This window comes from Ochlerotatus camptorhynchus, unplaced genomic scaffold (genome assembly GCF_037179485.1).
Source record: "Ochlerotatus camptorhynchus isolate MF236.1 unplaced genomic scaffold, CSIRO-AGI_Acam_v1.1 ptg000093l, whole genome shotgun sequence".
In the NCBI taxonomy this organism is placed as follows: Eukaryota; Metazoa; Arthropoda; class Insecta; order Diptera; family Culicidae; genus Ochlerotatus; species Ochlerotatus camptorhynchus.
Window position 1 is genome coordinate 23,899 of NW_027040583.1, and position 23,398 is coordinate 47,296.

General features: G+C 37.4%; 1 protein-coding gene across 1 annotated transcript in view; it reads right to left on the bottom strand.

The window, feature by feature from the left end:
* Positions 1–23,398, bottom strand: part of LOC135698672 (ras-specific guanine nucleotide-releasing factor 2-like) — a gene marked incomplete at its 3' end in the record, with an annotated part of 206,776 nt that overhangs the window by 23,281 nt on the left and 160,097 nt on the right. The window contains exon 17 of the mRNA XM_065218750.1: positions 3,181–3,201. Coding sequence (XP_065074822.1) covers positions 3,181–3,201 — 21 coding nt within the window. The remainder of the gene's footprint in view (positions 1–3,180; positions 3,202–23,398) is intronic.

Genomic DNA, 23,398 nt, shown 5'->3' on the forward strand with positions numbered 1-23,398 from the left:
CTACAATATATATATAAAAAAAATATGCAATTTGAGTAATTTTTTTGTTTTAATTTTGATTTTTTTTTTGTGAATAAGAATATAATTTTTTACAGTGCATATTTCTTCTTGAAAGGCACAATACTTGTCCGCAACTTCGCCCAAGACACCATCTCGATCAAACAAATCGTTCGTGAGATATATGTGATGATGCGTAATGATGCGTATCATTTTTGCATTAGCCCTTTTAATCGTGTACAAAACTAGGGAACCAAATATGTAAAATGACATTTTTGTCAATAATAAACAACTGTGTAAAATAACAAGCAATTCTAAAAACATCGATCGGAAGCGATTTGCGAATCTGTGTGGAACTACTCTTTAGCGCTACCGTAAAATTTATGGTGTAAAAATAACGGTATTGTAATGTACTTATAGTGAAAAATATAAAGTTTTCATTAAATCATGATGTATTACAGAAGCTATTGCAGTTTGACATGTGTCGGGGTTAGACGGCTACCTTTGGTTGGTTGAAACTGAAGCGTAAATAACAATATTTCGTTTCTGAAATATCTCATGCTTCTTTCAAAAACATTTGTAGATCTGTATCAGTATGAATTCATGATATGGAGGCCCCGGGGGATCCACCATAAAATCCGGAACATCCATAAAAGTAGTCCATTCAAAAAACTAGGTTCAGGACTTCTAAGAAGCTTCTGTTACCGACATTATAATTAAGTTGATCAAGGCATTCCAAATGGTGATACTGCACAAGTAAATTAGGAACTCCCTCACTACGCAGCGCTAGTGTACATGTGTACTTTCTGTATCTATAAACTATAACTTGAAATCCTCACCATCTACGAACTCAGAACATCTAATTGAAGTCCACATGTAGACTAGTGCCACGTAGTGAGAGAATTCTGAACTAACTAACCCATAAATTTGAAGGCATTGATGACCTGAACAACTTTACCGAGGACGGAAACATTCTTAATAGTAAAGATCTCAAGATATATTTATACAGGAAATGACTTGCACATTAGCGACGGATAGTGAGAAAATTATGTACTACTGTTCTCTATGAGCGGCCTACTGTGCACTTTTGCCGAAAACAGTAGCCTTTTGTATGGCCAGGATCATGATATATTTCATGTAGCCATCTTATCCCTAGGGCTGGCCAACCTTACCCCGCATATTTTTTTCCTTCATTAGTTAGGCTGTTTTAGATTAGTGATAAAACATCATCAAATGAAAAGGACATTTTCTGATAATCAATGGAATTAGGGAAAGTACTCTAAAGATCAATAATCACTAAATTTATCGCGGAAATTTTAAACAGTTTTGGTTATATTTTACTTCAAGCTTAGAGTGGCCGTCTTACCCCGTCATCCCCTACATTTGGATGAAATCGTCTTCCTTGCGGTCGTCAGCATCGCTTGATTTTTTCATACTACTTCCATCGAGATTTACTTGTCATAACATTTGCTTTTATTCACTATGAGGATACATCTTTTAAGTTCAATTTGAAAACAGAGTAATTTAGGATTTTGTCTAAATATCGACACAAACGCAACAAATGCATTAACTGAAATCATGTCACTTGTTTTCGCATGCGATACGATATCACGATACAAGTATTGATAATAGTAAAGTACCGAATGCAAAGTATCGATACAAAATATTTCGGTATTGGAAGAAAAGTATCGGAACATTACTCATATCAGTAGTATCATAACGTCCCTACTCATACTCACAGCGCTTAAAAATAATTTCAGCTTAAAACTTATAACATCCGCTCACATGTTGTGTTAGTTTTCCATGCACTGATGCAAAAACAACAGTGATACCAATGAATAACGCTAACATATAAAGCAATGCATTTTTGAACCTGAAAACTCATCGGTAATTTTTGCCTGAAAGTCTCCTTAATAAAGATATAAAAAAAAAAATTTTTGCTTTGTTGAATTTTTCAAGACAAAACTCACAGGCGAATATAATCACGCATGAACATTGAGTTTTTGAGTTTTTTTTTCCGAACACTGCTTGCGTGAGACCTTGCGCATTCGATTCCCTAAACATTTTAAAATTAGAGTAGGGTAAAGCGCTACTTCGTCGTAATCGCCCATTTCCATCGATAATATCAATGATTTCAACGTGCACAAATCAAGCATACGTTTGTTCCGGTAGGTTATTTCAATAGCTACAACACAAAGCCTATTAGAGCGCATTGTATGAATATCTACGCATGTTTTCTGTCTTTAACCGTTAAGACGGAATTGCAATTCGTAGGATGAATTTGGAATCAAGATTCAGTGTTAGATTTTTTACTATATTTTTTCAAATATATTTGGATCATTTTAGTTTTTGTTCTTATCCGTTTAAAAATAGAGGTAAGTTCGGGATGTGGTAAGTAGGGCGGGAATTAGATCAAACCCCCTATAGCTGTTGTATCCACTACAACCGTTTGCGTTTCGAGAAAATCAATTACTGATTTTTTTCCTACTATGAACGGTTCTCCGTTGGGGATGTAACTTCGCACATTTACAAATCACTAATCGATGCTAACGGTTCAAACGTGATGAGGACGTTTACCGGACTTAAGTCATTAATAGCTACCAGTTCAGCTTATTATGATTTTTATGTTCACATACAAAGGGGCGATTTTTTGGGTGAAGATATATACACTGGAGTCGCTTTTTACGCGGGTGATACGTCCCGCGTAAAAAAAAACCGCGTAAATTCCGGAATCCGCGTAAAAAAAACCGCGTAAATTCCGAAATCCGCGTAAAAAAAAACCGCGTAAAAAAAGACCGTGTAAGAAAAAACCGCGTAAAAAGCGATATACCGCGTAAATTCTGAAATCCGCGTAAAAAAAACCAAAATCCGCGTAAAAAAAACCGCGTAAATTCCGGAATCCACGTAAAAAAAAACCGCGTAAATTCCGAAATCCGCGTAAAAAAAACCGCGTAAAAAAACCGTGTAAAAAAAAACCGCGTAAAAAGCGACTCCAGTGTATTTAAAAGCCCTTATGTAATAACTGCTGCATTGTCATCAACGGCTAGCCAAATTTTTTGAATTGTTTATTTAAGTAAAATCACTCTCCTCATCAAACAATCACTAGCTACAAACGGAATGAAATTATTAAAAGAAAAAAATACAAAAATCTACCCAACAAAATGCATTTCCATCGCAACTTACCACAAGGGATCAGGCCCCATACTATTTACGAATCAACCATTAGAAGAAAAAATATATTGTTCAGTGGGTCGAATGCAGTTCGGGAAATGAATAATGGTAAGAGAGAAAAATAAAAGTTTGTTTTGCGGAGCGGCAGCAGGTTGTGCAATTCCATGGTTGTCATCATTTTCATATGCCCAGTTGAGTCGGAAAAATCAGGTCGTCAGACACGGGTGGAGAAAATGTAGAAATTGTCAACAGTAAATGATGATTGCGCGATGTGATTTTTTTTTATATTTACGCCGCCCAAGCCACCAGTCAGATGAGCATTTTGCAACCGATAAGAAGTTTTTATTGCATTTCGATGTAGGGGATGCAAATGAATACAGGGCGGGATGGAAAAGTTTCCCATACGCATACGGCAGTGCCAATTTTTCGACGTGACAGCAATAAAACCAGCATTGGTAAGCGGGAATGCGATATTAATAGGAAACGGATGTGTGTTCACATGAAAGCATAGCAGAAGCAGCAGCAGCAGCCACCATCGCAGGATAACCGACAGGATGACGCGAAGATAGCGCGAGAGCGCGTTCGAATGATAAATTTATTTATGATGTTTGAGGCGGTTTGAGGCAAGCCCCGTGCACAATCGAAATTTATTTCGTTCGGTTGCATTGTGGGGGATGAGTTTTTTTATCATCAATTTTTATTCATATCCCCCGTTATCAGGAGTTTACAAGGGCGTGAGAGATTCCGTATTAATTACAATAGCACAACAGCGTGGGACGACATCGATGTTGAGGGGGAGGTGAACGACGATTTTTCAATTTATCAGAATACACCACATGGGGAGCCGGAAGTCCATTCACAGTCGACCCATAACCCACCAACGAGAGGACCACCCATGACAAGCATTCACACGCACACGTGACAATTCCCACATACACACACACGACACCCAAAGCACAGTCAGAAGGGACAATGAAAAATAGTGCGATTGCCAGAGTTTGTGGGCAGAGTGCGACAACGAGACACAATGCAAGGACAGCACGGGTGAACCATGATCCATGTGACCATTTCAGAAGGCAATTGTCGTATTGGATGTTATTTTCAGTGTTAATCCCCAGCCAATAACGAGTGTGGGTCACGAATATCAGTAGGAACCCCACAGGGAAAATACGCAACAATAATTCATCGCAAGGATGGTTTTGATTTTTAGCGTCGATTAGGCAGGATCCGGTTTATAAGTGTCATCGTTCCATGCCAGGTTGGGGCGAGTTTAATTTTTTTTTTTTGCATTCGCAGTCACATTATCACGCACGCCAGGATTTATTACAACGGAAAAACGACAACAACAAAAACAGAACCCATCATGGATTCCCAGTGATGATGATGATGATGAAGCGTATATTTAGTGGTTCAAACATGGGAGGAAAATGTGAATAGAAAGATGCACAAGTGATTCAAAAAGTATTCGAGCGCGATCAGAGGTTTGAGAACAGTAACAGGAACGTTAACACGAGAGTACAAATGTTTCGGCAGCATAACACAGTCAGGTTGGAGTATTTTTTTATGGTCGCCATTTTTTTTTGTTCACAGACACATGGTAGATTTCGATACATGGCGTTCAATGCACAAATGTAAGAAGACGTAAACATCCACAGTAATTCACGTTTGAAAGAGAGCGGAAAAGAAGAAACAAGAACAAGAAAAATATGGAATGAACAAACATTTTTTTTATCAAACACGAACAGAGATGGATTTGGTTTATTAGTTGTGGGAATGAGAACAGTTGGGAAAAGCAAGGAATAATATAAGCAATTGAACTGTTGTTACTGGAAACTGAGATTCGATACACCTTCTGTGAATATAAGCTTCACAGCAAACAAAAATATTTTGATATCATACATTTAGAAATAACTATTTTTACACGTGACGTAATTCATATATGATGTAAATCATGTTCCAACACCGAAGCATACGCAACTCGACGAAACGTGCGTTTGATTGAATTGATTTTCTCGTCTCTTTCAACTGATTCTTATGTCATTGGCGTTGACGGCACCGTCGAAAAATTTGCTGTTCCAGCAAATATTAACAGTTTCTTATGGGAATTTTCGGTGGAGTGAAACGATAGTACAAAGTCCACCATGTTTCACGCACAGTCTGACTTTTGCTTATGGATTTTCTCATAGGAGTAAAGAGCTATATAGAGTCGCCGTCAACGCCAATTAGGGTCGCTTACATGTGTCGGTGTCAGGGCACTGAAATTTGCATCCCTTTTTCGTAGTGTGCACATCAAAGTAGATGCACTTCACCATGCACCAAAAAGGACAAAATTATCATTTATACAGTGCATGAAGTGACGTTACGCTGCCTTTACTGCATTTGTTTCATTAGCGTGCACAGGAATCTTGTTAAGGAGGGGAATTTTTTTTTCTATGGTGCATTTAATTTTGGGATGGGGAGTACCCCAAAGTGCGTGGTGGATGGTGTTGTCTACCCACCACTGTTTCCCTACTATTCAATTTAGCTGATTTTATTTATTTTTTGATCCGGTGGTGGTTCATCTTCTGCAATGCAAACTGCTTTCAAACAGCCAATAGAATTGGCAATTTAATCCCATCAACAATGTGGATGATGATCGATTCGTCAAATGGTTGCAATAGTAGGGCTTTAACCGAAATGATAAATTTGCTGCTATGTTGTTGCCTTAGTGGTTGGATTCAGCTGAAGTCACGTCAGATGGTGGTGACAACCTGACATGAATGACCAATAAGAATTGCATTCTCCTTTCGCATGCACACTACGTCGACAAGTACAAGGTTCAAACAGTGCGCATAGCAGTGAACAAACAATATATTACTCTTGATCAAGGAATCAAAAATATCTCTAAATGACAAAATGACAAGCGATCAACGAACCGAATAATAACGCTATGTCAGAAGTGGAAAGCAATAATGATATAATCTTCTTCGTTCTTTTTCATGACAAGCAGCCCGTGCGGCACAACTCACTCGGGGCGGTAGAAGGAAACGAGCAAATTGTTGGCAAGCTGCTTCACGAAGTAAACCCGAAGATGATACACGTGTGTTAAAGGGAATTTTTTTGTTATGTCTTTTCTCGATTCATATCAAGCTTTGTCCTCATCCGTGTATATTGCAACAAAGCTGGCAAGCAATATATCATTATCCTTCTACCACTCGGATCGAGCTATGTTACAGAGCGAGTTTGTCATGGTAGTCGTGGCAACCGTTTTGTCTGTATCGTTGGTTGCTTTATGTGTTTGGATTCGCTGCTCTTGATCAATCCAATCTTGATCAGTGGTGTTGAGTTTTTGGCACTGATGAAGTCTGCAAGTAGTAGGCGAAATACGCGTATCTGTCAAAAGATGAGCAATTATGACGGAATTAAAAGGAAATAAACCAACACACTACACACACTATTTCAAGGTTTTGAAAGCCCTTATACCATAGAGGTAACTCTATACACCAAACAGACTGTGGCTTATATCAAATAATATAGGCTGTCTTGCAATGAGCACTCATACATCTAGTTTTCACTGGAAATCCTATGTATGATTGCTCATTGCAAGACAGTCTATATTTTTTGATATAAGCCATAGTCTGTACGGGGTATTATATGCTGTTGTAGTAACACTTTACTATTACCGTTGCGAGTACGTTGAACTTTGTCATTTTTAGCGAAAATTGTAGTTCTATTTTTTTTTTAATTTTGACTTAAATGCGATCATTAAAAAGGTTTAAAAAATTTGTAACGATTGGAACATAAGCGCATGAAACTATTTTGACAAGCGAGTACAGGATTGTTACGGAATGACCCTGTCCCAAAGTACCGCCAGTCGGGGTGGCAGGAAATTATGCCGAACATGTTTTAAAAGATGTTTTAAATGTTTTAAAGATGATATTACGCATTTCCAACCAAACTGGACAAATAAGCGTGTTTTCACTTATTAAAAAGTGTGATAAAAGTGCACGTTTACGTAAAATCGTTTGGTTGCCTTCGGTGCACTTATTCCTTATGGAGTAAGAAATAAGTGCGCCGAGGACAACAAAACGATTTGACCTAAACGTGCACTTTTATCACACTTTTTGAATTTTTGGAGCAGTTCAGTTTTAGTTGCAACCAACAATATAAAGGACAATCCCGAACTTATTGCAACGCACATAAACAGCTATATCTTTTAAACCACGGTAACAAATGACTTGAAATTTTCAGAGAAGATTCTTAGACGAATTCTTAGTAAGACAACAATAGACCAAGGTTCAATGGCAAACTTATACCCAAAATCCAAAAGCTGTCTTTGATCTTTGTATAATTGCAAAAAAGTCCTACATTTGAATTCATTGCAGTTCTTTTCGAAATTTTTAGAACTCTATGAGCTCTTTTGAAATTCTTCTCAGAATTCCTCTGGAATTATTTTTAGAACTCTTCTTGACTTTTACTCAGAACACCTTGGAACTAAAATTCCCTTGGAGTTTCAGAAGAATTTGCTCAGTATTATCCAGAAGTTATTCTCGGAATGAGCTAGAAATTATCGGTACTACCTTGAAATTTTCCTCAAATTTTAATTTTCTCGGTATTCTTTTTGAAATTGTCTTGGAACTATCTGCAGCATGCACTAGAAATTATCCACAGAATTTTATTCAAACTCTCCCCAGAAATATTTTGGCACTGCCCTTAAAAAATTTAATGGTTCTTCTCGGAATATTTTTGAACTTTTTTTTTTCTCAGAACACCTTGGAACTGAAATTCCCAGGCCAGTGACAAGGCCTATAACAATAGCAGCGTTTGACAGTAGACAGCATGTCCAGGGCTCAAATAATTTATTTTGCTGTGCTGGACCCGCTGTCACCGTATAACATGTTGCCTACGCGCCTGCCACTGGGCTGCAAATCCCCCTAAAGTTTCAAAAGAATTTCCTCTGTATTCTCCAAAAGTTCTTCCCAGAATGAGCTTGAAATTATCCTCGCAGTTTCCTTGAAATTTTCCTTACCATCCCTTTGAAATTTCATTCAAGATTTGATTCTCTCGGTACTCTTTTCAGAATTATCTTGGAACTATCTGCAGGATTCATTAGAAATTATTCGCAGAATTTTTATTAAATCATCCTCAGAAATGTTTTTTTCTAACTGTCCTCAGAATTCAATACCCTTGAGGTTATTCTCGGAAGTCAAGTTTAAGTTGTTCGTCCATGCACCAAAAGGTTGAAGGTAATCTACCAGAAATTTTCAATAAAGCTCCCCTCTCCATTCACCAGAACTGTGCAATTTTAACATCAGGAATTTTCAATTCAGCTTGCCCCTCCATGCAGTAGATTGTTGCAAATCTTACACCAAAAATTTTCAATACAATCTTGCCCCCAGGTAATTTTACACCAGAAAATTTCAATTGTCCAGAACGACGCAAAATTTTCCACCGTTTATGTTCAATAAACATTGCTTCTCCAATGTTCTGATTGGTGCAGATTTCCTTTTTCCATTTACTACCAGACATTTTCAATATATATTGCTTCTCCTATGCTCAGAATGTTGCAGGTTTTCCACCAAATGAAGCTTGCCCCTATTTCCAGATTTTTCATCATAAATTTTTAGCAAAGCACCCAAGTAACCAACAAGCCCGTTAATCACCCTTTTTGGTATATAAGGCTGCTATACGACTGATATAAAGTTCGGAAACCCTATATTTACCTTATATCGCAAAAAGGGCGATTGTCGGGTAGTTAGCGGGCTTGGTGGTTACTTGGGCAGCTTCCCTCCAATAATCAAAATGGTGCAAATTTTACACCAGAAATTGTTATTAAAATTTGATTCTCTATTCAGCAGAAGGATCCAAATTTAAGACCAAAATTTGTCTGAAAAGCTTGCCCATTCGTTTACCAGAACGGTCCACCAGAAATTTTCAACATAGCTTAATTTTAAATAAAGCTTGTCCCTTCATTTACCAGACCAGTGCGAGTTTTCCACCAGAAATTTTCTGTTCAGAGCGATGCAAATTTTCATTTATCAGAGCGATGCAAATTTTGCACCAGAAATTTTCAATAAAGCATGCTCCTTCATTCACCAGAACGGTGCACCAAAAATTGTCAGTGAAGTTCATGCCTCATGGTGCAAATTTTCCACCATAAATTTTCAATGAAGCTAATGCAAGCTGAATGCACATGCTAATGCAAGCTGAACGATGCAAATTATGCATCAGAAAAATGAATAAACCTTGCTGCTACATTCACCACAGTGTTGTGAACTTTCCACCAGAACTTTTCAGTTAAATTTGCACCTCTAAATTTAAGAACGAATTTAGAATCAAGAAGCAGTATGTATTAGATTTTAAACAATATCTCAACAATTTGTGACTCTTTATCGAATCCAACGGTACGCAGGAAAGGTGAATAAATTTAGAAGTCATCTTTCACAGAAATATTTCATTTTTTGTTTAAACTCGTTCAGAAAAGAGACGTAAAGTGCGGCATGTGCTTAGTAGGACGGAAATTAGATCAAAAACCCTAAGTGTACCACCATTTGATTAAAAGGTAAGCATAACCTTCAGTTGTATTTCAGTGAAATCATTTTTAAAGATTATTATTTAAAAAAAAATTTAATAAAGGAAGCAACATGAGTGAACGAGCATGTTTTATCAGGTGCATTCGGCCGTTCGAAGAAGTCAAATGCTCGAAAAAGCTGAGGAATATTTCGAATATTACCATCCAGAAATTAAAATCCATTGGATATTCTGAAGCATCAGGATTGAATACTGGTTTTCGCATTTGCACGTCCTGCCGTCTTCGTGTTGATAAACAAGCTCTTTTCATCTCAAACGAGGAACAGCATGTTGCCGGAAGCTCAAAGATGCCAACTACAGAGATAGTACCTGTCGTACCGAGCTATGAAAGCCTTACAACTGATATAATATCTACAACTTTGCTGAAGACATCAAATCAATCCAATAAACCGTTTCAGCAATATATATTTTTTAACTCATTAGTACTACTTTTACACAGGTCCTGTTAGAAAAGTAGTCGTGATTCAATTTGAAAAACTGATAACACAAATTGGCATCTTTACTAAAAAAAGAACAACTGTGCAAATTTTCATCAAAATCGGAGCCGACAAATTAAAAAAAAAAAAATAAAAATTCGTCAATCTGTAGAGAATTGCTCAATAGTCAAATGAAATTTTCAATCGCCTGAACGAAAACAATTCTGAGGGATTATTTTTAGCACAGGTGTCTACTTTGCTGCAGGGAAGTAAAGCCACAAACAAACAGACATAACACTCGCAAATTGGTCATCGAACAAGCATTTAACGGTCAATTTAAATGTATCGGAGTTGGTAGTACCGCCACCTGTGGTGCGCATAGTCATTTCCCATGAGTTTGACATTTACACACTACCGCCATCTGTTCAGCGTACTACCCACCACAGTGTACTCAACAGATCGGTAATGTTTTAGCGACGATGTTTTACAATGATAAATATTGAATGTGTTATGTCCCTTAGCTCAGTCGATAAAGGCGCAGCTACAAAGCAAGACCATGCTGGAGGTGGCTGGGTTCGATTCCCGGTCCGGTCTAGGAATTTTTCGGGTTGAAAAATGTCTCGACTTCCCTGGGCATTGAAGTATGATTGGACTTGTCACACAATTATACCAATGCAAAAATGGTACAGGCATCGAAAGCTCTCAATTAATAACTGTGGAAGTGCATCTAGAACACTAAGTTGAGAGCATGCAATAAGCTAATATGCGATATGCAATAAGCTTGAAATGCGAAGAAGAAGAAGAAGAAGAAGAAGATGTCTGTTTGTCTGTGGTAAAGCCGTTGATCCCCGGTTCATGAGTTGATGGGTCGATAGGATAGCGTCGGAGCTGCCTCCCTGGCGTCGGTAGCATTGGTACTCAGCACGGAAATCAATATCGACGGAAAACAAATCAAGGAAAAAATTTGCTGAATGTGCCCGACCTTGCTCGCAATCAATATATTGTAAATATTGTACGTAGACCCCCCCCCCCCCCTAAAGGGCCACCCACATTAGATCCGTTTGCGTTGCGTTGATGTAAATTTGACAGTTAGACAATAGATTTAGCTGTCACATTGCCGCAACGCGTCCGATCCGGATCTAATGTGCGTGGACCTTAAGGGGTTACCCCCTATGGCCTCCACATGTCAAATTAGGTTCCATTTGCTTGATTAGTTCTCGAGTTATGCAGACATTTATGTTTCATTTGTACTGGAGCCCCCTTCTTACAGATGAGGAAGGGGTCTCAAACCATCATAAGAACCTTTCCCTACCCCAAAAAGCCCAGCATACAAATTTTCACGCCGGTCGGTTCAGTAGTTTCCGAGTCTATAAGGGTCAGACAGACAGAAATTATTTTTTTATATATAGCCAGATGGAATGTATCACAATCAAACAAAATAAAAAATCACACCCAAACAAGTCGTGTACTATTTTACTACGAAGGCAACAATCAAAAATTTCGTCGTACCTCACATCAATGCGATGAATATAAGGGAGGCCGATGGGGAATACGGATTTCATTTGAGTACCTCTTTTACTCAGAGTTGCTCAGAGCTACTCTGGTTTGCTTTGGGATCTGATCTAATTTGTGATGAAAACAGAATTAGTAGGGCATACCGTGCGGGACCGAAATCCGTACAGCACCGAAATCCGTACACCCTGTTGAATTTGTTTATTTATATGCATCACAACAATGTAAATATTATACATGAATACATATTCATGTTCATTCATGCATTAGCTTGATGTTTACGTCAACAATTAAGCAGTATGTCATACAATTAAAATAAGAAAAATAAAAACCTTATCACATGTCGGGCATTTCTATCAATCGGTTGTGTTCTTAACAATTTTCTAAGAAAATCTCTCGGATTTACTTCCAGTTGTTAAGCGTATTTAAGTGATTTTTGCAAGTAGTTTCCTGAAGGTCGATCGGAAAGGTAAGTGTTTATCGTTTTATATCTCAATTCTAAGCAATGGATCATTCATATGGTATTTATTTATCAAAATTAGTACTGTACGGATTTCGATCCATATATATCAGCTGATTCTAAATCCGTACACTTGTGCATTCACAATGACGACTCCACTTTATCCAATGTTTTTCAGCAGATCATGGAAGCTAAATACACGCCGGAGGATTTGGAGAAGACTGTGGCAATGATGCGTGCGGGGAAATCTTACCGAGAAGCATCCAGGGATTTTGCCGTTCCATTTACCACCATAAGAGATGCCGTATTGAATCGCTACTCTCTTATTTTATTCGTATTGTAAATGTTAAATTATTAATATCTTTTAATGAAGAACGTCAATCAAGAACCAGCCGAAAAGGAAAACAGCGCAGCTCCTCTACACCAACACGCATATACAAATTACAGAGAGCAGACAGAAATGGGCAAGAGAGCATTCCCAACAGTAGCCACCAGCGAGGAATGGCCGGAAATATACATGAAAGTGAACGGGAGAAAATTGATAAAGAGAACGCAAAGAAGCAAAGGATTGAGGAACGACAAAAGAAAAAGGTTGAGCAAGAGAGGAAGAGGAGGAAGAATATGAAGAAGAGGAAAGAAAGCTGGAAGCAAGAAAGCATTATAATTTGAAAAGGCAATGGTAACAATGGAGAAGAAGCAGAATAAAACTGCGGAAAAGAAGCAATGAAAGATCTGCATTTTTATAATTATTACTCTCTTGACGTTTTAAATTAAATTAAGTTTTAGTCGTTAACTTACGTTTATTTTATTTTTCATGCACAAAACGAAAAACTAATCTTTGATGTCAGTTCATTGTCTTTTTATGTTGGTTTCTAAGATGGTTGTAATTTTTTTTTTTTCACTTATCCGCCATTATAGGGTTACCATTTTAGGAACCGCTCATTCTATCGCTTGATGCTAGTGGGTTGGTGGAGCGTTTCCATTATCGGTGTATTAACGATGTTTCGGCAGTCTTCTATTCAGTTTGCTATTATTGATTCGACAACATTGTTCAAGCTACACCGCCCAGTTTAGTCCCAGTTAATAATGTTTTGTAGCGTTGAGCTGGAGTGCCCCCAAGTTCCAAAGTATAGCGCATCTTGCACGTTATCACATGTCAAATTTCAAAGACCTCGAAGTTGTGATCGGAGGTAAACTCTAGTAATAATATTTAACCCAAAGCACTGGTATAGAATAAAATTTGGGGAAATGAATCCTTAAGCATGATATTAGTTAGCATAAAAATCCAGAGCAGTCACCTTCTTAAATAAAAAAAAATCAGTTACCTTTCCTTTGAATCGATTGGAGCATCAATTAATCTAACGCTGATATTACTAGTTAAAAAATAAAAGTAAAAAAATGAACTTGAACCTTTGACGAATGATTCTTATGTAAAATCGTACGCTGAATCCAACAATATAAATATCAATTATTTTAACGCTAAATTAGAGGTAAGAGATTTTTCGTTCGATCAATTGAACATCAATTGTCAGTGAGATTAGTGGTATTGTTATTATTTTATAGTTGTTTTTTTTTTTTTAAGTTTTCCTTAGAAAAATTGAATTTCTGCTAATTTTTTAAGCAATGTAAATAAAAATGTTTATTGTGGTTCTACCATTACCCTCACGGAAAAAAAATGTTGTAATGATCGAAATCAAATTTTATCACGTTTAATTCAGCGTTAAAATAATTAATATTACTTCATTACAGCCGGAGGTATTTGTAGTTTTAGTAAACACGTTTTTTTTAAAGTGATATTTAATTTTTTAGCTATTTATTTTTTTTTTTTATTATAGTCACTTTAACACTCTAGGGTCATTCGTGACTTGTCCGGGGATGAGATTTGAACTCGTGACTTTGGCGTGAGAGGTATAAATGTTAACCACTACGCCGGGGTCGCCCCCAATTTTTTTAGCTATAGGGTAAACGCTCCTATAGTTGCGGTACGTTAGAAGCGTTAGGTTCCTATAGTTGTGTATTGAGTCTCCATACACAACTATAGGAACCTAACGCTTCTAACGTACCGCAACTATAGGAGCGTTTCCCCTATCTCAAAAACTATCCTACTGAGATTTTTTAGACTACATTTTTGGATTCAGCGCACGATTTTACATGGGAAATGACCATCAGCGTACAACGTTCAAATATGCTGTAAACTATTGTATTTAAACGAGTATATCTGTTTTGGACTCCTAGCCAAGCAACTTCTGAAAAAATACATTATTCAAGACAGCAACATGTTTTTTTTTTCATAGATTTAGATCGATTTACATGCATGTACGGATTTTGATTCATGACTGTACGGATTTTGATTCATCCTCAACACAGTGTACGGATTTCGATTCAAAATTGTACGGATTTTGATTCAATCGTAGAACGCTGTACGGATTTTGATTCAAGAGATGTGCAATTTAAATACTTTTTTCTTATAATTAAAGGTAATTTTAAGACCTGGTGTTTGCAAATAATGGTAAAATAAAGATAAATGTATGGGGAAAAGATGTGATACAGAGCATAATATGATAGCATTATTTAGTATTGACCGTTAATGATTCTCTCGTGCTTAGGTGTACGGATTTCGGTCCCGCACGGTATAGTTTTGGAATCTGACCATACCAATGTCAGTTCGATAACGAAACGAAAACAATAAATGAAGAAAATGGGGCGATCCCGGCATAGTGGTTCGAATCCATACCTCTCTCACGCCAAAGTCACGAGTTCAAAAATCACTCCCAGACAAGTCACGAATAACCCAAGTTAACGTGACTATTATAAAAAAAATAAAATGAATGCTTTATCTAAATAAAGGAAATGATCTCGGTTTCTACCAATTCATTGAAGTTTGGCTATTTTCTTAAATCACTCTGATGATGGCTAATGAAATTGACCAGGATCTACTACCATAGTACTGGGCATCCAGATGGTTAGAGCAAGCGAATGGATATTCCCTTGCGGCTACCAGCTCCGGTGGGGACATGTACTTGAGGATGAATCCTGTGAGGGTATCGGTTTCAAGAACAGGAAAGTACAAACGTACAAACTAGTCCACCAAACCCCCACAAACGCCCCCCTAGCCCCATTTATTTTGTATCAAAACAGCAACGTTATTGCGTGATGTATGTTTTGCCAGCAGGTTCTCCGATGAATTGAGTGTATTTTACGGCACAGATCACCGGCTGAAAAAACTAACGTTCCTTTAAGGCCTGTATAGAGATCGAAGCGAAGCGATTATTGGCAAATATTTCACTTCGCTTTCAACTGTAAACAGATATGTACCAGCGAAATCGAATCTTGTGGATCGCCTCTTTTCGCTTACGTTTACTTTTTTCACGCAAGCAGCGCTCGTGAAAAGAGCAGCAGCTAAGCAAAAAGCCTATAAGCGTATTTATACGTATACGTTTCGAAAAAGAGCGTAGCTGTCAGAATTTCACTTCACCGGAGGTGAAAACTAATCGATTTAGTTTCACATGAACTGTAAACTGCGAAAAAAGGAAACTGGAAAATGTTCCACATAAATTTTTTATCAAACGAAATTTCATGATTCTTCGCGTTTCGTTTTGCTTTGATCTGTATAGGTACTAAGCTTTACACTTTACACAAAACAATCGAGACAGTAAAATCGTTTATCAGAGAGCAAAAGAGTTCCTCAGAGTTACTCTGGCTTGCTCTTAATTTCTCACTGTCTCACACCGAACCCCCCCCCCCCCCCCCCCCCCCCGGGGAGGCTACTCTTACTAGCACTCTGCACTACGATCCAAGCGTGAAAGAGTAAGAAGTTTTATTCTGTCATACCTCCGTCAGTTTTACCGTTGCCCAAAAGTGTCAGATTGTCCAAAAATGTCTAACGCATGTGAACTACGGTGCAGCTACTGCCGCTCTTCGCATGTCGGTCCCATGGCAAAAATCAGCAAGCCGAGAAAATCGCATTTTTAGCTTGATTCGTACCATTGCTTCTTATGCGATGAGACAACCAATTTGGCTGTCTTTCCAAACTTTTTCAGAACAAAGTTATTGAGTTTATCCAGTATTAAGAAAATATGAGTGATCAGCTACCATTTGCATTGTAAAACTAAGTTTTGACAAAAACTGCTATGGGACCGACATGCGAAGAGCGGCATGTGGTTGATAGGGATATAGGGGGGTAGGAACTGCTCCCTTGTTTGCGGCATAGATAATTAATTAGCAGAAAATTAATTTTAATATCACATCAAAGTAGATGCACTTCAATCGTGTCGAAAATATGGTGTTATATTACTTGCCAAAAAGGATAGAATTATCAGTAATACAGTGCATGAACTGACATAACGCTGATGTTACTGCATTTTTTTATTGTTGTGGCCATGAAAATTACATGAGATTTTCGACATGATTGGATGTAATATTAAAATGTATTTTTTTATTGTGTATAACTGAAAGAAACCCCTCTAACCGTAGAAGCAAGCACTCCATTTACTGTATCCATCATGTCAAAAACAATTATATGTTGAATGTTATCCTTCGTAGGCTGGAGGTGGATTAGTTTGTCTGGTTTTGGGTGTAGAAAGTATTGCATATGTGAGTATCGTTTGAATACTCAGATAACCAATAAGCCTGCTTATTAGTTTTGTTATGCAATATACGGCTAGTGCTAAAATTCTAAATCATAAAATAATTAAAAAAAAAAAGGATACATATGGTTAACATAGGACTACAGACCATTATATTGAGGGCTGTTCATAAACCATGTAGACTCTTTAGGTGAGGGGCGGAGGCGGTTCTGTGGCAAGCAGGGCTTTGGAGTCGGAGTTAGAGTCATGGAGTTGGAATTGGACACTTTTTGAGCGTAAGGAGTCAGAGTTGAAGTCGAAAAAAAGTACCGACTCTGACAGTAACTAATAATAATTTGTAATTAGAACGTCACAAAAGTTTTCCACGCCCAACTTTTTTGGCTATTGCTCAAGTTGATTGAATAAGCGCTCCATTATCATGTAAAAAAAACTTTAACTGTCTAAACTTAGCTTTACTTTCGAATTTGATTCATCAAAGCTCATTATATTCAAGTTAAAAAAATATGCTTTTCAAGCTTTTAGTCAATTATTTTTATTTTTTATCGGAATAGGGTTAATGATCCTATTCTAGACCTATGGTCCTATTTTGGGCCCAACGCTACAACTCAATTTTAAACCTACTTCGGCCTGATGACTGGAATGGAGTATAATGAATTGCATAATATCATTAGGAAATGAAAAATAGTGACATGTTGCTTCAATCTTCAGATTAAGCGTTAGGCCCAAAATAGGAGCATAGGCCGAGATTAGGTTCCGTTCCATTAATAAAATATTATAGCGCATTTCCAGCCCAAAACGCAAACCGGTTGAACATAAGTGTTTCCAATTTGAATGAAACATTACTCGTATCTTCGCTGCTACCAATGGTTGCATTTTTCAATTAAATATGATTATTCTCCCTAGTAATTTTTTAAAATATATTCGTAGTCAAAAAATTGATTATGTTTTTTTTTTCAAATCATAACATGAAAATAAATGATCTGAGAAAAAGTTGTAGGTAATTCAATGTTGTCGAGCAAAAACTAGACTGAAAGAAAAACCTCAGTAAATTCATACTAAAAAACTTATTTTCTCCATTATTTTTTTTTTTGTGAATAAAGCTGTAGTATTGCCGTAAAATTTGACAAAGAGTGTAAGCTGGTAACTTACATAAATTTTGTTTTATAATTTTTATTGATTTTTTTGTTTTACCCTTTTTACAAAGAAGGGTATAGATATCACTTGAAAAACCGACTATCGATCCGAGGCCCGGAGGGCCGAGTGTCATACCATTCGACTCAGCTCGACGGAATCGGAACATGTCTGTGTGTGTGTGTGTGTACGTGTGTATGTGTGTATGTGTGTGTATGTAACGAAATGAATGCGCTCACGTTTCTCAGCAACCGTTCAACCGATTTGGACAAACTCGGCGCCAAATGATAGGTCTTGGGATCCCATTGAACGCTATTGAACGGTTTTGGGATCGGTGAACCGGTTCCGGAGATATGGCTGGAATAAGATCCGGTGAATATGGGCCTTCACGCTGGATTTAACGGAAAACGTATCAAATTACTTGTTGTTCAAAAATAAGATCAATGCAAGTCGTTTTAAATGTTCCAGACCAAATTGGACACACTTGGACATGTTCCGGGTACCCCGGGGAAGTTGCTTGAATATGAATTGAATTAAAATCCATTAAATCACATTAAAATACGATGATAAGGTGATTGGTAGCCTCACCAAATAGACTACACCCGGATATATTCCGGGTACCCCCAGGCAGTGGCGTAGCGTCACTGGATGACACGGGGGTGGGGGGCTTGGTCACTGATAATGACAATAAAATAAATAAACTTGAATAAGTAAGAAGGGTCTGATCACACCATAGGTGGATAAATTCGGGTTTTTTTTTATTATAAAGGGTGATACGGTCAAAATTTGGTCAATATCAACTTGACGTATTTCTTTCAATTTTGCATTTAAAAAACCTGAACACCCCTCATTTTGAAGGTGTGTGTGTGTAGAATGTTGCTCCTATTTTGATTTTGGAATTCACTCTTCAGTTGTCAAAATGCCGTCCAAGCAAGAAGAGCAGCGTATCAAAATTTTGCTCGCGCATCGCGAAAATCCGAGCTACTCGCACGCAAAGTTGGCAAAATCGCTAAAAGTTGCCAAATCAACCGTTACAAATGTAATTAAAGTGTTTGGGGAACGTTTGTCGACAGCCAGGAAGTCTGGATCGGGGGGAAATCGAAAACCGGAAGCCGCTGAGACGACAAAGAGAGTTGCCGGTAGTTTCAAGCGAAACCCTAACCTCTCTCTCCGAGATGCCGCAAATAAGCTGGGTGTATCGTCTACAACCGTGCATCGAGCCAAAAAACGAGCCGGACTATCGACTTACAAGAAGGTAGCGACTCCAAATCGCGATGATAAACAAAATACGACGGCCAAAGCGCGATCCCGGAGGCTGTACACGACGATGCTGACAAAGTTTGACTGCGTGGTAATGGACGACGAAACCTACGTCAAAGCCGACTACAAGCAGCTTCCGGGACAGGAGTTTTATACGGCAAAAGGAAGGGGAAAGGTAGCAGATGTTTTCAAGCACATGAAACTGTCAAAGTTCGCAAAGAAATATCTGGTTTGGCAAGCCATCTGTACCTGTGGCTTGAAAAGCAGCATTTTCATAGCTTCCGGGACTGTCAACCAAGAAATTTACGTGAAAGAGTGTTTGAATAAACGTCTGCTGCCTTTCCTGAAGAAACACGGTTGTTCCGTACTGTTTTGGTCGGATTTGGCATCTTGCCATTACGGTAAAAAGGCCATGGAGTGGTACGCCGCCAACAACGTGCAGGTGGTTCCCAAGGACAAGAACCCTCCCAACCAGGGCTCTACAATTTCGAAGCTCTAAAATGAACTCGTGTTTTGTTTCTCTCATACATACGTGTTCGACGCTTCATTTCTATAACGCCTAGCTAGACTATCAGCAAGAAACGAAAATAAAAAAGAAGGACGCTTGGAAGGAAAGGCTGGCTGTGGAACTTCTCGTCGTTGCTTTGCTCATCGCTTTCAATGTAAATAACGTCGATTTTCTAGTTAAACGAACTTCATTATGGCTTTCAATCCCCTTTCACGAACACTCTATCGCCGCTCTTTCAATTTGTTTAAAATGCGTTATGTCCCGTTTTCGATCATTTTTTTTAGATAAATATATGGATGGAAGATAAATTAGAAATATGACGTGTAATCTTCAAGTGTTTTGACGTGAGAAATGCTTTAAATGTGTTATTTCATTTTCCGTCATATACGTCATGAAACCTCTGTTGATGTGTTTCATGAAAGAGAAAACTATCAAAGTCGAGCGCTCTTTCGCTCATCCATTTCGACGAAGCTTGAAAGGAAGACCAATGGAGCGACGGGAGAAAGAGAGACAAGCGATTGAACATTTGTTTGTGCACGCCGACTGAGGTTCTAGAATGCTGCGAAGCTGTTCGACTTTAACAGAAAAAGAAAGCCAGCAGTCTCTTCGTCGCATCGATTTGGTCGATTGAAGCTGATATTGTGACGCCCTGCTCCCAACACGCCAGAGCTCCGCCCAATTGAGAAATACTGGGCTATTGTCAAGCGGAACCTAAAGAAGACCAAAAAACTGCTAAGGGCGAGCAGCAGTTCAAGGCAAACTGGCTTTCTGCGGCGAAGAAGGTGGACAAGGTGGCTGTACAAAATCTGATGGCAGGGGTCAAGCGTAAGGCCCGGCAATTCGGATTTGGAAAAGCGGAAGCCTAACTGAATATTTTTCCTGAATTTTATACTAATTGAACTTGAAAAAGAAATTTAATTTGATTTTTTAAATAAACGATTTCACCGATTTACACGCGTTTTCCCTTGACCAAATTTTGACCGTATCACCCTTTAGTTACTTTAACACTCTTGAACTCGTGACTTTGGCGTGAGAGATAAGGATGTTAACCACTACGCTGGGGTCGCCCCCTTTTTATTGATTTTCAAAATGTAACAGAATTACACATTTCTTAGTAAAATAATAATTTATTTCGATTTTACGCATATTTTTTGATAAATTTGCAGGTATAAACTTTTTCCTATGTCCAGTCGTTCTCAAGTTAATGCAAATTAAAAAAAATATAGTTAATAATTATTTCCAACAATTCAGATCATTTTAAATGATAGTCGTAAAGTAAAGCAACAAAATGTTTTTTTCCATGATTGTATATTAAATAACAAACAAAGGACTTTGAAAAAAATGCATGTCAAAATTAATCAAAAATTATGCGTTATATCAAAATAAATTATTATTTTACAAAGAAATGTACAATTTTTTTTTGATATGAAATCCAACAAAAATTTAAAAAACTAAAGAATATTTTTGGAAGCACGTTAACAGTTAACACATTTCACCAAAAAGTAGGGCATTACTTCAGCTTTCTTAGAAAAAAACAAACATCGAAGGGGGTGTGTTTGGAGAAAATCATTTTTTTTAAAACCATTCATTTACTGACTGTCGGTGTATTTTGTACTCAGAGAACATTTAATTTCCTGCAACTTTTTTTTTTAAATGTAAATTTAATCAGATCAATCATTTCCACGTTATAATTTTATGAAAAAAAAATCATTTAAAAAAAAAAATGACGGTACTCTTTAGAAAAATAAATATATACACTCAAAAAAGTCCACACCTCTAATCGAAGTGTTTAAACACTTGTTTTTATTTGTACAATCACATTTTTGTTGTAATGTTATGGTTTCCAGTGTTTGAAATTTTGAAATTTTCATAGGTGTATTCATAGGTGTATTGTACATAGGTGTATTGTACATGTGTACATATTGTACACTACTGCTCAAAACAGATGATTTTGAATTGTATTGAATTTTAATGCGATATGAATTGTATGTTCTGCAAGGCAAACATCGAAAACATGAGTTGTGACTTCATCCTTACCAACCAGCCTAGAGCTGTGCGCCGATTCAAAAAAGGGTCGGCGGCGGCGTGTAGGGTAATTATGCTCGGCGGCGGCGGCGTCATCAGCGTCACGCCGAGAGCACATTTTTGTGCGCCCATTAGTATTTTTTTTTACAAATTGAACAATGAATATGCATATAAAGATAAACATCGCACAGTTTACATTTCTTCAATTATATAACGTATCCATGAGTCCACCGCAGACATCGATAATCATGCATCAAACGTGACGTCTCATCATCATATTTTTAGTTTGAGAGATCTTAGAACAAAGAACAAATTGAAATAAATCTAATTCGATTAAAATCACAACATTTTAACATCAATGCAATTTGAAACATTTGTTCACTACAAAAATGCACAGATAGCTCATTTGGTTAAAAATGGCTAAGTTGTAATTTTCCCGAGACTTCGACAATTTGGATTAAAAAAAGAGAGAAGTTACTTCAACCAATTGAAAACATTTGTTATGCCTGTCATCTACCACAATGCCGCAAACGGATTCTTTTTTTTTTCAAAATTGAATGTTTCGAATTGAAAAAAAAGTTCATTCTATCGGAGTGCTTGTTTACTTTTCAAGAAAAATGAGTATAAACATTCATATCACGTGTTTTTTCTGACTGCATTGGGTAGTTTTTGAACTAAAATATCATACCATACGTATAGTTGTTGCGTTTATGGAGTAATCATAGATATATTTGATGTTTATTGCTCGATAGGCCCAGAATGGGCGATGAGGTCGAATAATATACGAGTTCAACTTCGTACTATCCAGCCAACACCTTTTTGCCTTCCCTGTGTTGATGTTGTGATGTTGGAGATGTAATTTTTTTTACTTGAAATAATTTCGGTTTTACCAATCCAAGCAAGCCGCAGAAAAAGTAAACGAAATCGAGTTATCGTTCTATGAGCGCTTCTTATTTGTCTTTAGCCTCATCATTTTCTGTAGCATAGATAGAGCCGACGATAAAGCACAGATCAAACATGGTTCGAGTCGAGTCTGTCTTTTTAAATTTGTTTGACATGATTTATTCCTTCCAACGATAAAGTTATAACACTAACACACTATCATTCTCTAAAGAAACAAGCTACATAACATGTACGAATGAATTCGTAGAACAAACGAGCGATTTCGCTGTATTAACGAAATTCTATATTCAGCGTATAAAGCTTCCGCAGAACTTTTGAGAAGCTTGTAGCACTCTATAGAACTTTCATGTTCGCCACTATTGTGATGCCTTTGGAGTTTGTTTCTTTAACTTGAGTAGTATTTTAATGAAGACTGAGTAGTCCACAACTGTTTGAACCTCACACGCATATTACATTTATAGAGGACTGATTTTAAAATTTGATTGAAAAAATTAATCTTTGAAGCTTGTTTTGAGCTGGACGATTTATCTTTAAGATACTTAAGAATAAAATCTCACCCAGATTAGTAAACAAAATCGATCTGGTTACTACTAGGGGAATTTACGTATTCTCGGCAACCTAAGCAGCGACCTTCTTTCTATAGCCTTTTTCTCTAAGGAACGCACACATATGCAGTAGTGGTTTGTTTACAATCTTTTGCTGCCAGCTGCTCTAACAATTGCAGTCGAAAGAATTGTCAAAAAAAAATTTAAACGCTTTTAAAAAGCTCCAATCTTCTCTAGTGAGAGCGAGTATTGTCGGCAACCAGTTTTTCTTCGGCAACCGTTCCATTTGAACTGCATGTTAATCTGCTGTTCTA